The following is a 12808-nucleotide window of genomic DNA, read 5'->3' on the forward strand; positions in this document are numbered from 1 at the left end:
GCAGTACTCAAGTCAATAATCACATTTTCTCCTGCCATCCTTGGGAACAATACCCCAAGATCCCTTCCACAGCAGTACTGCTGCTGGTGCAAAATTTAGGAGCTCTCTCCATTTCCTCACATGCTCAAGCAGTGCTTTAAAATACTAAATATATTCACATTCAGCCACAGAAAACTTCATAATTCTACAGATTTACTCTTAGAATGGAACAATCTGCAAATGTAAACTGAAACCTTCTTGAGAGGTGATTCCCTGCCCCCCAAAAAAATTTAGAGCATGAGTGCTTGTCTAGAACGGGGAAGTTGTCAACTCGTTCCACCAAATCTTCTGCACTTCAACAGTGCAGAATGTTTGAGGAAAGTATCTATGACATTTCAGATCTATAAATTACTTTTATTTACCGTGACAGAGTACTACAGTCATATAAATTTGTCATCCTGTATCTGTGCAGTCAGCAGAGCTTCACTGCATTGCGATGTGAAATAACTCACACATCTTCGACTGATACCGATAAGGCAATAAAATCCCAGCGTGGACACAGTGATGGTGTTAAGAGACAACATCTGCTGAGCTTCTCTCTAGTCATGCTCACAGCACAAGAGCTCCAGGAGATACCCTGCTAACACACATCGCCCACAAGCAGCAGTGTTGGCAGAGGCAGCAGGCTGAAACTGCGCTGTGGAGCTCCTATCTGTAAACCCAAATCAACCTCAAGACTCTGCTTTTTCACTCCACATCGGACAGGTTAAAGAGGGAACTTGTGAGGTCAAGACCTCCAAGCAGTTAATTCAGGGATTGCACTTTAATATTTATTATTTATATCTCCACAGAAATGAGAATAATCAACGGTAAGTTCCAAATCCTAGCATAAACAACTACTACACGTGACTACCTAAGAATGTCATTAGCATTACCTGTCAATGTTTTCAGATTTTTAACTCATTTTATGAAAGAAAGCTTCCCTCCCCTCATAAGCAAGGAGCAACCGAGCCATTTATCCTGACATTCGGGTTGGAAGAAACCCATTTCACTGTTTGTGCAGGCAGGACAAAATAGCTGGATAGTCGAGAACTCTCTCTCACCCCATAAACGTGGGAATCACTATCACCTTTCCCATGCTGATAGAGGGGATTAATGCGAACAGCTTGGGCAACCACACACGGGCACTCCCCAAGAGCAAATAACAGCACTGCTGACCAGGCTCGTTTGTGAAAGGTGCCCTCTGCACCATTTATTCCAAAAGCCAGAAGAAAACCAGCAGGGATGACAGATTGCACCACGGTATCAGCATGAACTCTCAGCTCCACTTCTTGTCAGGGCAAAAGGAGTCAGCTTCTACCCATCACTGTTCACATACACATCAAACGACTTTCAGTTGTACCCATTTCCTTAATTTCTGAAAAAAATAAATAAATGAGAAGTGACGGCTTCAAAGCAAGAATTGCTTTCCTATCAGAAGGGCTGACTCACTGGGAAGCTAAAGAAACCTCCATGCTCCAATGTCCCTCATCCCCTAGCAAACCAAGTCCGTGACGATTTCCTCCAAACAACCAGAAAAGAACCAGAAAACTAAGGAAGGAGCCATATAAAAATGAATACCCATTGACCGACAGGATTCATTTATGGCTAACTTTCTCCAAGCATGAATGCAAAGAATTTGGACAGAACAGGTGTCAAAACACACAGCCTGGTACAACACCTCGCATAAACACAAATCTGAAAACTCTGGCAATAGACAGGCATTTTATTCCATTACAGAAATGAAGACAGATCTGCTTCTTAACAACCAGCATGGCTTATCATGGGACTATAAACTTTGATACTTACTGGTTATTAATTTTTTCAACTGTTATTACACCAATTGTAACAGAGTTAGGATTCGAAATGAGCCAGCAGACAGCAAGCTGATCTCGCCTGCAGTCCCCTCCCAACGCCACAATTCCTGTTTAGAGTTCTGGGTGAGGTCAAATTGCTATTTTTGAAGAGGAATTACAGAAGATGCTACGTTTGAAAGAGCTTCAGCCAAAGTTTCTCTCATCGGTTCACAGCATGCTCAGGACTCAACATCACATGAGCAAGAAGGGAGGAAGGAGGCAGCAGGAATACAGCTGGGAACCACTAGGTCAGCTGTGCTAATATTGCAACTTTTTCAATGAAAACGTTTTGGTCTGGGGTGCTTTTAGGGGAAGGAAAGGGGCTTGGGTTTTGTTTTCTTTACATAGGCAAACGCACGGACCAGGAAGTTGAACTTGAAAGTAATCCCTAAAACCAAATCACCGTGGTTTAAAAGAAATCCTTCACACAAGCACTGTAGCTGACTAAAATTCTTACCTGCCTCCATACAATGAAGGAGTTAACATAAATCAAAACCAAGTAATTTTGTTGCACAAACAGCTCTAAGACCAAGAATTTACAAAGTATATTAACTAAAATTGAAAAAAAAAATCATACAAGAACCACGACTTTCTAAAGTTGCCGTTCATGTTCATTACCCCGAAACAAAGTCAGTTTACAATACAACGTTTGATTTTAAGAACGGACAGAAAATAAAGCAAGCTTACCACTTCCACGGACATATTTGCTTGAACACACCCTGTGTTGTGTTTTTTTTTTTTTTATTTAAGGGGAGGAAGAAAAAAATGTCGTAGCGAGCAAAGTTCACAAGTTAACCTGAAAAGGATTCTGGCTCAGTGCTAAGCGAAGCAGGAGCAGCTGCACGCACCTGTGCAGGCAAAAAGTTTTCTCTGAACCAGCTCTATGGCAGAGACAGCTTCTGCTGAGCAAGTGACTGAGGCGGTGCATATCCCAAATGTGCTTTCTGAATGCCCCAAAGATCATCGGCAAGCCCTTAACTGATGAAAAGTCCTAATTAATCTATCTGCTGCTCCTCCCTCCTCTGACTTACTGCCTGAAGTTTATGATCGAACTAGTTTTACTACCATGAAAAGCAGGCTCACAGCCTAGCACGTTACAGAGCTAAGATAGCAATAATTGAAATAATAGCAATAACTAAGCAATCTTTAAGACACTAAATACCCTTTAGGTATGTACAGAAAAAAAATTCTAAAACAAGTAGAATGAATATAAATCATCACTTTCAGCTGTCACGATAGTTAGTTGGAAAGTGAATAGAACTAATAAAAAATAGCACACAAAGCACACCACACACTACAAATGTTAATATCTCAAAGCACACAGGTGCAGTTACTCAATTTAGCAGCATTACACACTGCTCTAGCCCATACTGGTTATGAATGGCTGTGTGCACATTTCACACTGATAAATTTTAGGAAGGATAAGCCACTGTCAAGGAAAACAACAGAAGGCTGCTAGATTTCCACTGCTAACTCCTTTCAGGAATTTACAAACTTGTTTATTTTAAATTGTCCTTGTAGGAAGAAGGAAGAGAAATGATGTCAGGAACAAGACCTCCAATTCAAATATTATAACCTCACTAAAGGAGTATATGCACACAATCCAAGCTGGAATTTTAAATCAGGATTTGTTGATTAAATTGGAAACCCACGTGCCCACACAACATCAAGAGAAAAAGGCAGTTTATTTTAACAAAGCATGTATAAACCATGAGTAAGAAACAAAACTGAAAATGTGTATTTTGTTATCAGGCAAGCAGGAAAAACAAAGTTCATTCTCAAAGCACTCTAAAATCCAACACCGCAATACAGAAAGAACATTTTTCCGAAAACCTTTTACTAAAAAATGAATTCAAGGAAATTAGCTTCACAAGCAAGCAATATAATTGTTTATACCTTTTATAGACATTTGTTTGCAACTATCCACTCACTGCAAGCTCCTCCACCAGCTCTGAGTTCTCATTTCAGGACTGCTTTGGACAAACCCAACCACCCCCGACTTCCCTCCCAGTCTTTACTGTTACCTTCCACTTTCCGTTCAAACTCTTGCCAACACTGTCACCCGAGGACACCGTGCAGGCTTTACAGGCTCCATTGAAGAGAGCCAGATGCCCTACCTCTTCTCTTTCTCTTAACACAAAATCCCTTGGCTTTCAGTCAGCACGAAGAACTGCAGCGTTTGGCACAGTGCCTCAGACTGCAGTTTGACCTGTTGAGCAGTGGACCTGCAACAAATGCCCTGGCTCAGCTGGTACCAGGAGCCAGGCACCACCAACCTCCAATTCTTCTGTGGATGCTACATAAACATGTAAAAAAAAAAAAAAAAAAAAAAAAAAAAAAGGTGTAGAAGCCAAAACAAAAAAACAAGCAAACCAAGCAAGCAAGCAAAATCAGTACTTGGCAACATTTAAAAGATTATGTCTTCGTTTTCTCTCAAGTGAAAAAGCTGTTTTCCTGCAAGACTATCATAACTCAAAATGAAGCTGACAGCACTTAGTCATGCTCTCAAAGAAGATGCGTTTGTCCAACCCACAAGTCAAAGCCTGAGGGGTGGCATAAATGTCACTAAGTCCTGTATATTGGCAATGCTCAACAGCAGGGAGCAAAACGGGACTGGGATCCACCTGAGCTGTGCTGATACAGTCTGGATCTGGGGCACCCAACACATGAAGAAGGTACGCAGCCCTACTCCTCCTACTGACATTTGGGCTGTCCTTCAAACAGGCTAGAGGCAGTTGCATGCTGCCTGGCAGCCAAGGACACTTCGCAGCTGCCACCTGGCAACAAGCTCTTGGGCAGTCAGACACAATTAAGAAGAAAAAAGCAAAACTAGCAAAAAACAAATGAGCTGGAGTTACCGCTTTCCCCCCTCAACACTCTTGCAGCTGTCTGACAAAAATCCAAGGCTTCTTTTAAAGAGCTAACTTACCTTCCCAAAAAACAGCTAGGATTTGAAATCAACGATTGTGCATCCACTTTTGCATAATTTAAACTGTCATGTATTTATTTATTATGCTTTAAAATATTTTATATGGGACGAGGCCAGGCAGATCTAGTTGATAACACACGCACTTTCAACTTCAAATGCTAGTCTTATTCATGTGAGCAGAGATTAACACCCAAATTCTACATGGAGAGGTTATACACTGGCTTCAATTAAGTTCTTATCAAATGAGAATAGAGAGGCATAGCTATTACACAAAAGCACAATAAATTAGGCATATGATGAGTTCAGGTTAAATCCCTACCTAATGAATGGCAGGAGAATACAGAGATCCTTTCCAAAATGAATAAAAATTCAAATTCAGAGCCCCAGAATCTCACATTAAAATGTGCAAAACTTGATGTAAATCTTAGTCCTGTCCACACTGATCTGTTCCCTCCAGTTGTGCTTTCCACTGACCTGATGTGATTGATCCACCCCATGCTCTCTCTTCCCCACACAGAATGAAAGACACTTGGGCACCTGTACCAGGTGCATCCCAGGTCCCCCAATCCTCCTAGCCTGGCTTCCTTCTTGCTGTTTCCTGCTCACTGCATCACTCACAGCTTCACTCTCCTCTCCCTTTCACACGGGCAATGAGTTCATGAGCAACATTTGGCCCCCTCCAGCATCCCTCTTGTCATTACCCCACACCAACTTCTTACACCTCTCCACTGCCAAGAGGGTCTGGCTCTTGCAGGAGCTGCAGGGTGTTCCTGCTCGGAGCAGTAACACACCCCTTTCCATAGGAAGCCCAGAAGACACACAAACCACCACCTCGTTTAGAGTTTGAACAGCTGATGGGTGAGGTGGCAAATGAGCAAACTCATTTCTCAAAGGACCTTCCTTGTTCGTGAGGCCAAAGTACAGTGCTGCTTCAGCTCATTTCCACCTCCCTCCTGCAGTTCATCAACCCCTTAATGTGTCACACCTGCCCAAGCTGTCAAGCTGGATCATTCAAGTCTAGTTTTTAGGCCTGATGTTTGTAGTGGTCTGTTCACAACAGCATTTCACAGGTATTGCAATGTCAGCAGCCTACAGCAGCAGCAAACGCAGTCTGGGGAAGCTGAGGTGAAGAGAGGACGGAGAAAAAAAAAGCCTTTCAGCACCAACAAAGTTCTCTCTCAAACTACCACTACCTGTACATTAAGATTACCTTTTTAAGAAGGAACTATAATCAAAAGGGAAATGAAAAAAAAAAAAAAAAAACGTGACTTAATACTTATTTTTATGCTTTCCCATCATCTAACCAATGCAAGACAGGTTTTTCAGCCTGTGCATAAAGTCTTTACAAAAAAATTTAATCATGAAATCAACCTCATAACTGAACTCCTCAATCAACTTGTCCCCGTTGTCATTCACCAAATATTAAACCAAAGACGGTTTTCTTCTACAGTTTCCTTTTCAGTTCTCCAAATTCTTCTGCTTTCCAGGAAATAGGTCCTGTAACCCAGGCTATCCAACTACACCATACACATGGTGAACAGCTGTACAATCACAAGTAATTGGAGCTGAGATGCAAAAAGATGAAAGCAATTTAAATCAAAGTTGGTAAACAGTTCTGCGGCTGCAGACAGGCAAAACAATATCCAAAAAAATTTAGTTTTTAATGTACCAAGAAGCCAGTTCTGACCCCTCTGTACTGTTCAGTGAGAAGATGATTTTGGTGACCCATGATCTGGAGAACCACTGTGTCTGACACCTTCTTGCTACATGGCACTGAAGTGCTAGACAAATCAGTACAATAATCATCAAAACGATGCTTAATTTTACCTTAAGTTACTATTAATAAAGGGCCCTAAACCTGAAATGGATTTTTTGCACTGAACTACAGACCAGTTAAATATATTAGACAAGTGCAAGGCAATCTTACAAACTTTTCCTTGGTAGCAGGCCTTCACTAAGAAGCAACTGGATTATTTCCACCAGTATTAAAAGATAGATATCTAAATAAAAAAAAAAGGAATGACTCCACTTTTTCATAAAGTCAAACAGAAGTATTGTCAAATTTAATGTAAGCAAGTGTAAAGTGTCTATAACACTGGATAAATTCCCTCTTATGGTTTAACAACATGAAAATATCACAGTTAATAAGATATATTAGAGAATTCCTGGTTTGCAAAGAATAATTTCACTTCAGAAAGACAGGAATACCTAAATTCTTTTTGATTATATTTTATGGTATTGAAGTTACACCTCGGAATCTTTGAAAGTTATTCAAAGGGAGAAGAAAGCATAAGGAAGCTATGTATATAACACCTCAGTAACAGGTGAGTAGTTGAGATGATAAAGCTGCCAGATGCTAAGTTTCAGACGTGACTAATGGAACAGCACACCTCGATTCTCTGCAGGTTTCTTCAATGTAACTGATTAATAGATAGCTGCATACTCAGTAACAGGTTTAGAAAACTTCCAGAGAAAACAGAAAACACGTCTGCAAACAAGATCAGTGAAAACTAGGGCACAAACACAGGAAATGCAAAAAGTTGTATGATTTCACAGTTTTACAGTTACCCTTTAGCAGGACCCATCCTTGTTCTCGCCCTTTGCACAGCCACAAAAAGGCAGTACCAGAAGGATGGAGTTCAGGGTAGCAAGTGCAGGAGCCTCCTTCAAACAGAACTGCTTGTAATCCAGGCTGAAGCATCCACATAACCACAGCCTGAGGATGCAGTTTTTCATTACAGCTGAGCTGACTGGGCCATGACCCTAATTTCCCAAGTCTCTCTTGACCTGATGTCTTCCGTAGGGGTAATTTTGATTTTAAAGTCAATCTGTATCACTAAAGCAGGTCACCAGCACTGCAGGCAACTGCTAATGCACTGAGCAGTAGCAAGGAGACAAGATACACAGTGCAAGGGCACAGACCAATGCTGAAGTGAGCAAGAACAAAAAAAGCAGAAGTTACCAAGAAGAAAAAAAAAGTTTTAAAAACATTCCAAAAAATTTTTATCAGTTGAAAAGTCTTCCAATTAAAAATTCATCTCATTATAAATATAACTGGTATGTAACTCTTAACATTTCGGTAATAAGTAGGCTGCTGTATGACCACAGCAGAAACAAGTCAATGGAGAAAACTCACCTTCACAAAGTTGTCAGGGAACATGCCCCTCTTGCCATTCAGCTCCCCTTCTAGCCATCCTTCTTCTTCCAGTTTTTTCACATTCCTGATTATTTCCCCAACTTGAATCGTTAACTCATCGTCATGCACTGCGTCATAGTCATACTCCACGATATAGTCCACTGAAGGAAAAAAAAAACAACAGTGAGTGCAACTCAGAAATGAAACTTTAAAGCTATGCATGAACAAAAAGGCAGACCTAACAACAAATGCTTGTTTGAGAGTTGTAGTGTCCCCAGACATTTTAGAAAGGAAAAATAGAAGCGTCACTTATTCAAGGAAAACCAGGAATATGGCATATTTTGGTGGCAGTAGGTTGTTTTTTTTTTTGTGCGCACATGTGGTAAAAGGGGCTGGGGGGGAGCTGTCCAAAATTCAAGTCCCAGCCTAAGACTTCACAACCACGAACCACTGCCCACAGGGAAGGCATTTGTTTTTCAATGCATATTTGAGGGTCAAACAGAAGGTTTCAAATTGTGCAGGTATGGCAATGCTTTCTTAATTTTCATGCTTATATCTCCTGTTATGCCTACAAAAGAAAAAGATTCAATACTTTTGCAAGTTTGAGCCGAGAAATTTAATACAAACAAACCAGAATGAGCACGACTGACAGCACCAAACAACTTAATATGCACAGATATTTAAGAGACACCCTCCTTCAGAATCATCTGGTTTTGTACGAAAGATGAATAAGCAAGCAAGCTCTAATTTTGACATAATTAAGTTTACTCAAAGGAGCCTAGCATTATATTTATGTACTTGTCCATCTGTTGCACAAGATCCACTGGAGTTGCTTACTGGCAACTGAAGGCTTGTTTGGCAATAAGAGCTCATTTGTTCATCAAGAAATTCTGTTTATGCCAGGACTTTCCACAAACCTGCAGTAATCAAATAATTTTCCCTCTCACAAATCCAGCGAGGACAATCAGGTGCTACAAGACATAACACTACGCTCACCAAAACCTCCATTTAATCTGCAGATCACAACATACACATGCAAAGACAAGACCACAGGAGTGTTGAAAAGATAAATCTTGAACAGCTGTAGAGGATTTTTTTTTGTCTTTTTTTTTTTTTTTTGAAACCCAGATTAGCCCTTATTTTATCAATGCATGATAATATACAAGAATTACTTCACAATTAAGGAATCAAATTGGCAAAAGTCACGTCATGTGTCCCATCCCCACCCCGGCATTGAACTTCCAGCCCCATTAAATCCATTAAATTAATGCACAGTTCTTATCCATGGGCAGCTTTTATCAAGAGTGCTGCTGCATGTTTTGAAACGCAGCCTTTATCCCTCTGCTGCCTACAGATGAAGTCAGAAAACCAGCCTGGTAAAAATCAAAACTACAGGATTGTATCCCAAATCCACGAGAAGCTAGGATGATCTGTCTGGCAAACTGTTCTGAACACACCAACTAACAAAGGAGACAGCTGCAAATAAATCATGGATCATAAAGACAATAGCTATTCATCACCTGCAGTGTGGAAATAACGTCACCTTCCAACCAACTCAACTCGGCCACTGGGGAAACCAAGATACATAAAAATGTAAGAAATAGCCATGTTATGTATTTGTCTTGGGACAAACTCTATTTTGAAGCACATCAGCAGGTATTATATCTCAAAACACACAATACAGGACCAGTTTGCAAACTTAAATATGTACGGATCAGAACACAAAGTCAGGCATTGTAACTGCATACAACATCACTGTCTGCGACTCGACCTGCCAAACACATGGTCCTTTTTCCCCAGGAGAGTCTGAAGAAGGAAATCATAGACACACTATGTCAATATGAACTAATTCTTTTGAAAGCCTCTTTATTTCCTTGGGGGAGTTTTCTATATTTGCTCTTGAAATACACAGCACATTCATTTTGGTCACCTCCCCAGACTGTAAAACATGGACACGGTCATGCCAACAGCTAAAGTTGGATCTTGAGAACCTCCCAGTCATCATCCAGGAGTTCCAAAGCAAAATTGCAGTAAACACAAATAGCAGTTTTTTATTCCTGGAATTTACATGTTGAATTTCCTCTTGTATTTGTCAATGATATTTAATGCCATCCTCTTTCTCATATGTAGACAAGTCAGATCTAAATTCTATTCCCCTGCCTGGTAAGTAGGAGGGATGACATGAAGAACGTCAAGATGGTTTCATCCCATGTATTTTTCAGGCGATGACACAGAAACAGGAACAAGTTACAAATCTCTTTACTGCTTAGTCTTCATGAGGAAGATTTATCAGTTTTGCTTTTCAACATTAGCAAGTAGCATTAGGTGAATTGTTCAGGTGGTTCAGACAGCAGCACAATGGGCAGGAAATCTTTCTACTGCCAAAAGAGTCCAGTTACTGAAAGACAAACTGCTGAAAGCTCTTGGAATTACTCTATTTTCCCAAGCAAAACACCGCTCAGTAGTGACAGAAAATGTTTTAAGAAGTCACAGCTCCTTAGAACAATGAGGAGTTGTATCAGTCCATGGAATGTACTTCTATTTCAAACACTGCACTTGAAAGCTTTTTAAAAGCTTTAAAAAAATAATTCAAAATTAATTTCTAAAATTTAAAAGCTTTACTCAAGAATAGACCTGATACTGAAAGTGGCAGCAACAAGTGTAGTAATAGAAGCTGGTCAAAGCTTTCAAAAAAAAATATCAAAAAGTGCCAAAGAGCAGAATATCTCTATAAACCACCAAAAATACCTATCCTGTCTTCCTTTTGCTTTTTACGCAGTTTTCTCAATTTCAAACTCAACTCAAATCCATGAGTTGTAGTTGAGTCCACAGTGACGAACTCTTAGATTCAAAATCGTCTTCTCAAGCTGCAGCATGAACACGGTGAGGTCTAACACACTTTTCTTGCACATCCAGCAGGACCAAAGCTCCCCAAGAAGGGAGACAACATTCTTTCAAAGGAACAAGAGGCAATGGGCACCACCTGAAGCCAAACAAATTCCCTTTAAACCCATAAATACACACACGCCACCTGCCATGGGGGTGATCAACCTCTCTGGGACGCAGTAGTGTCTCTTTGGAGGTGCTAAGGGCCCAGCTGGATGTGGCCGTGTGCTGAAGCTGAGCAGGTGTGAGCTGGACCAGACAACCAGAGGTGCCTTCCAGCCTCAACCATTCTGTGGTCAACTCAAGTTTCACCTCTGTTGGCAGCTTTCAGTCATCCAACCATGACAGCCTGCAATGTCACTGCAGAACTTTCTCAGAGAGTACTGAGGGGTTTGACCCGATTTGGGCTCAAATTTAAATCAACGGCACTAAGTTAAAAAAATAAATAAATAAATTGGACATCTTTTGGGGAAATGTGGTTATAGCAGGCTTTGTGGGACTTGCCTGTTCAGGTCTTCATTTCCAGTAAGACGACAGCTTGCTAATAAAACAGACCAAATATCTCAAAGCCAATCAGCCCCATCAACAACCGACTACGTGATTTCCCCATGGCAGAGGAGAAAAGCGTCCTATTTAACAGCACTGCCTCTTGGATAAAACAGTGAGCATTACTGGCCAGCACAGCTGTACTACCCAAACAAAGCATCCCAATGCTGCTGGCACAGGTGACCCCTTCACTTCTCTAAAACTTACACAACCAGTTCTCCTCTGCTGGCACCAGGATGTGGCAGAAGGCAAGCCTCCTGATAAGCACAACCGCCTAACACCCATCTTCACTGCTTCTAAACAAAGGGAGTCTTCAGCTGCACAGGCTCTTCCTGGAGTCACCTGTTACAGGAGCCTACAGCATAGGTCCCCCTGGGAACCTACAAATATCAATGAATAAATAATTGGAAAGGCTGAAAAATACACTGACATTTGAGCCTGCCTGTGTCTTGATTAGAAATAGCCAAATGTCCCACACACCCAGCAAAAAGCACATTTTCACATTCCTGGTCCTTTGTTTAGGATATTACAGTACCATCAGAATTCGGAGACTTTTCTGTAGTAGCCAGATGATGACAGAAACCAGACAAAGTAAATCCCTTGCAAAACACATAATAGCTGATAAAACTACAGCAACATTGGTGGGATAACCGAAATCCTCCTGAGCTATTCAGGAAGCCTTGCTGAAAGCTGCTGCAAGCCTAGAGGGGCAAACCCAGCACTGAGCTGCAAGAACTCGAGTTTTGTGCCACGCTCCACTGAGGTCTCCTCAGGCAGAGTTTAGGTCAGTCCAGCTGAAAAGTCATTTATTGGAACCTCGAGCCTGGAAAGTTGTCTGGCCTCCAGAAGAGCCTTGCCAAGCTGCAGTTAAGGCAGAACAGAGAGTTGCTAGAAGCTTGAAATCAACCTGGTTAGCTGTACAAGTCAGGATAGTGCTGTTTATCTCAGAAAACACTGTCTCAGAAAACAAAGTTTAGTCTCTAATAAACTACGAATACATACACACAAAGTTATAAAGGTTCTCACTTTTATAACAGACAAAGCTTATGCTGCAGACCAAAGATAAACCACAATCCTACCCTTTTACTATCCCACATTTCTTCACAACGATCTCAAAATCAAGTGTTAATCTGAAGGAGAATGTTCCTTTACAGCTGCTTTTCCTTGAAGCATTCCTACAGCTTCTAAGGTGACTACAATGAGTTGAAGACCTCTGTGTCCAAAGAAAAAAAATACAAAGCTGGTGAAGGGTCTAGGAAACAAGTATAATAATAACATAGCGTACAATCAACCACCAAAGACAAAGCTTTACACTGAAAAAAGCTCTTCAGATGCTGAACACTGAAAACCCACCCATAAACACTGAACACAAGCAGTGCTCTAAGAGTGTTTTTCCCTACCCCAGAATCACATAACTCACTGTCACGCTGACTTGAG

The 12808-nt window shown here is 41.0% G+C and overlaps 1 protein-coding gene across 3 annotated transcripts in view; it reads right to left on the bottom strand.

The window, feature by feature from the left end:
• The window catches only part of CD2AP (CD2 associated protein), a 73934-nt gene that overhangs the window by 44191 nt on the left and 16935 nt on the right, over positions 1-12808 (bottom strand). For 2 of the 3 annotated variants that reach the window (XR_005264355.2, XM_027455325.3), the window contains exon 2: positions 7940-8100. Coding sequence is in view for 2 of the 3 variants with exons in the window: in XM_027455325.3 (XP_027311126.1) it covers positions 7940-8100 (161 nt within the window). In the remaining variant the exon portion in view is untranslated. Of the gene's footprint in view, positions 1-2561; positions 2699-7939; positions 8101-12808 lie in introns of those variants that run through there. The other variant, XM_013093411.5, reaches the window with a different exon arrangement.

The sequence above is a fragment of the Anas platyrhynchos genome, chromosome 3, assembly GCF_047663525.1.
Source record: "Anas platyrhynchos isolate ZD024472 breed Pekin duck chromosome 3, IASCAAS_PekinDuck_T2T, whole genome shotgun sequence".
NCBI lineage: Eukaryota > Metazoa > Chordata > Aves > Anseriformes > Anatidae > Anas > Anas platyrhynchos.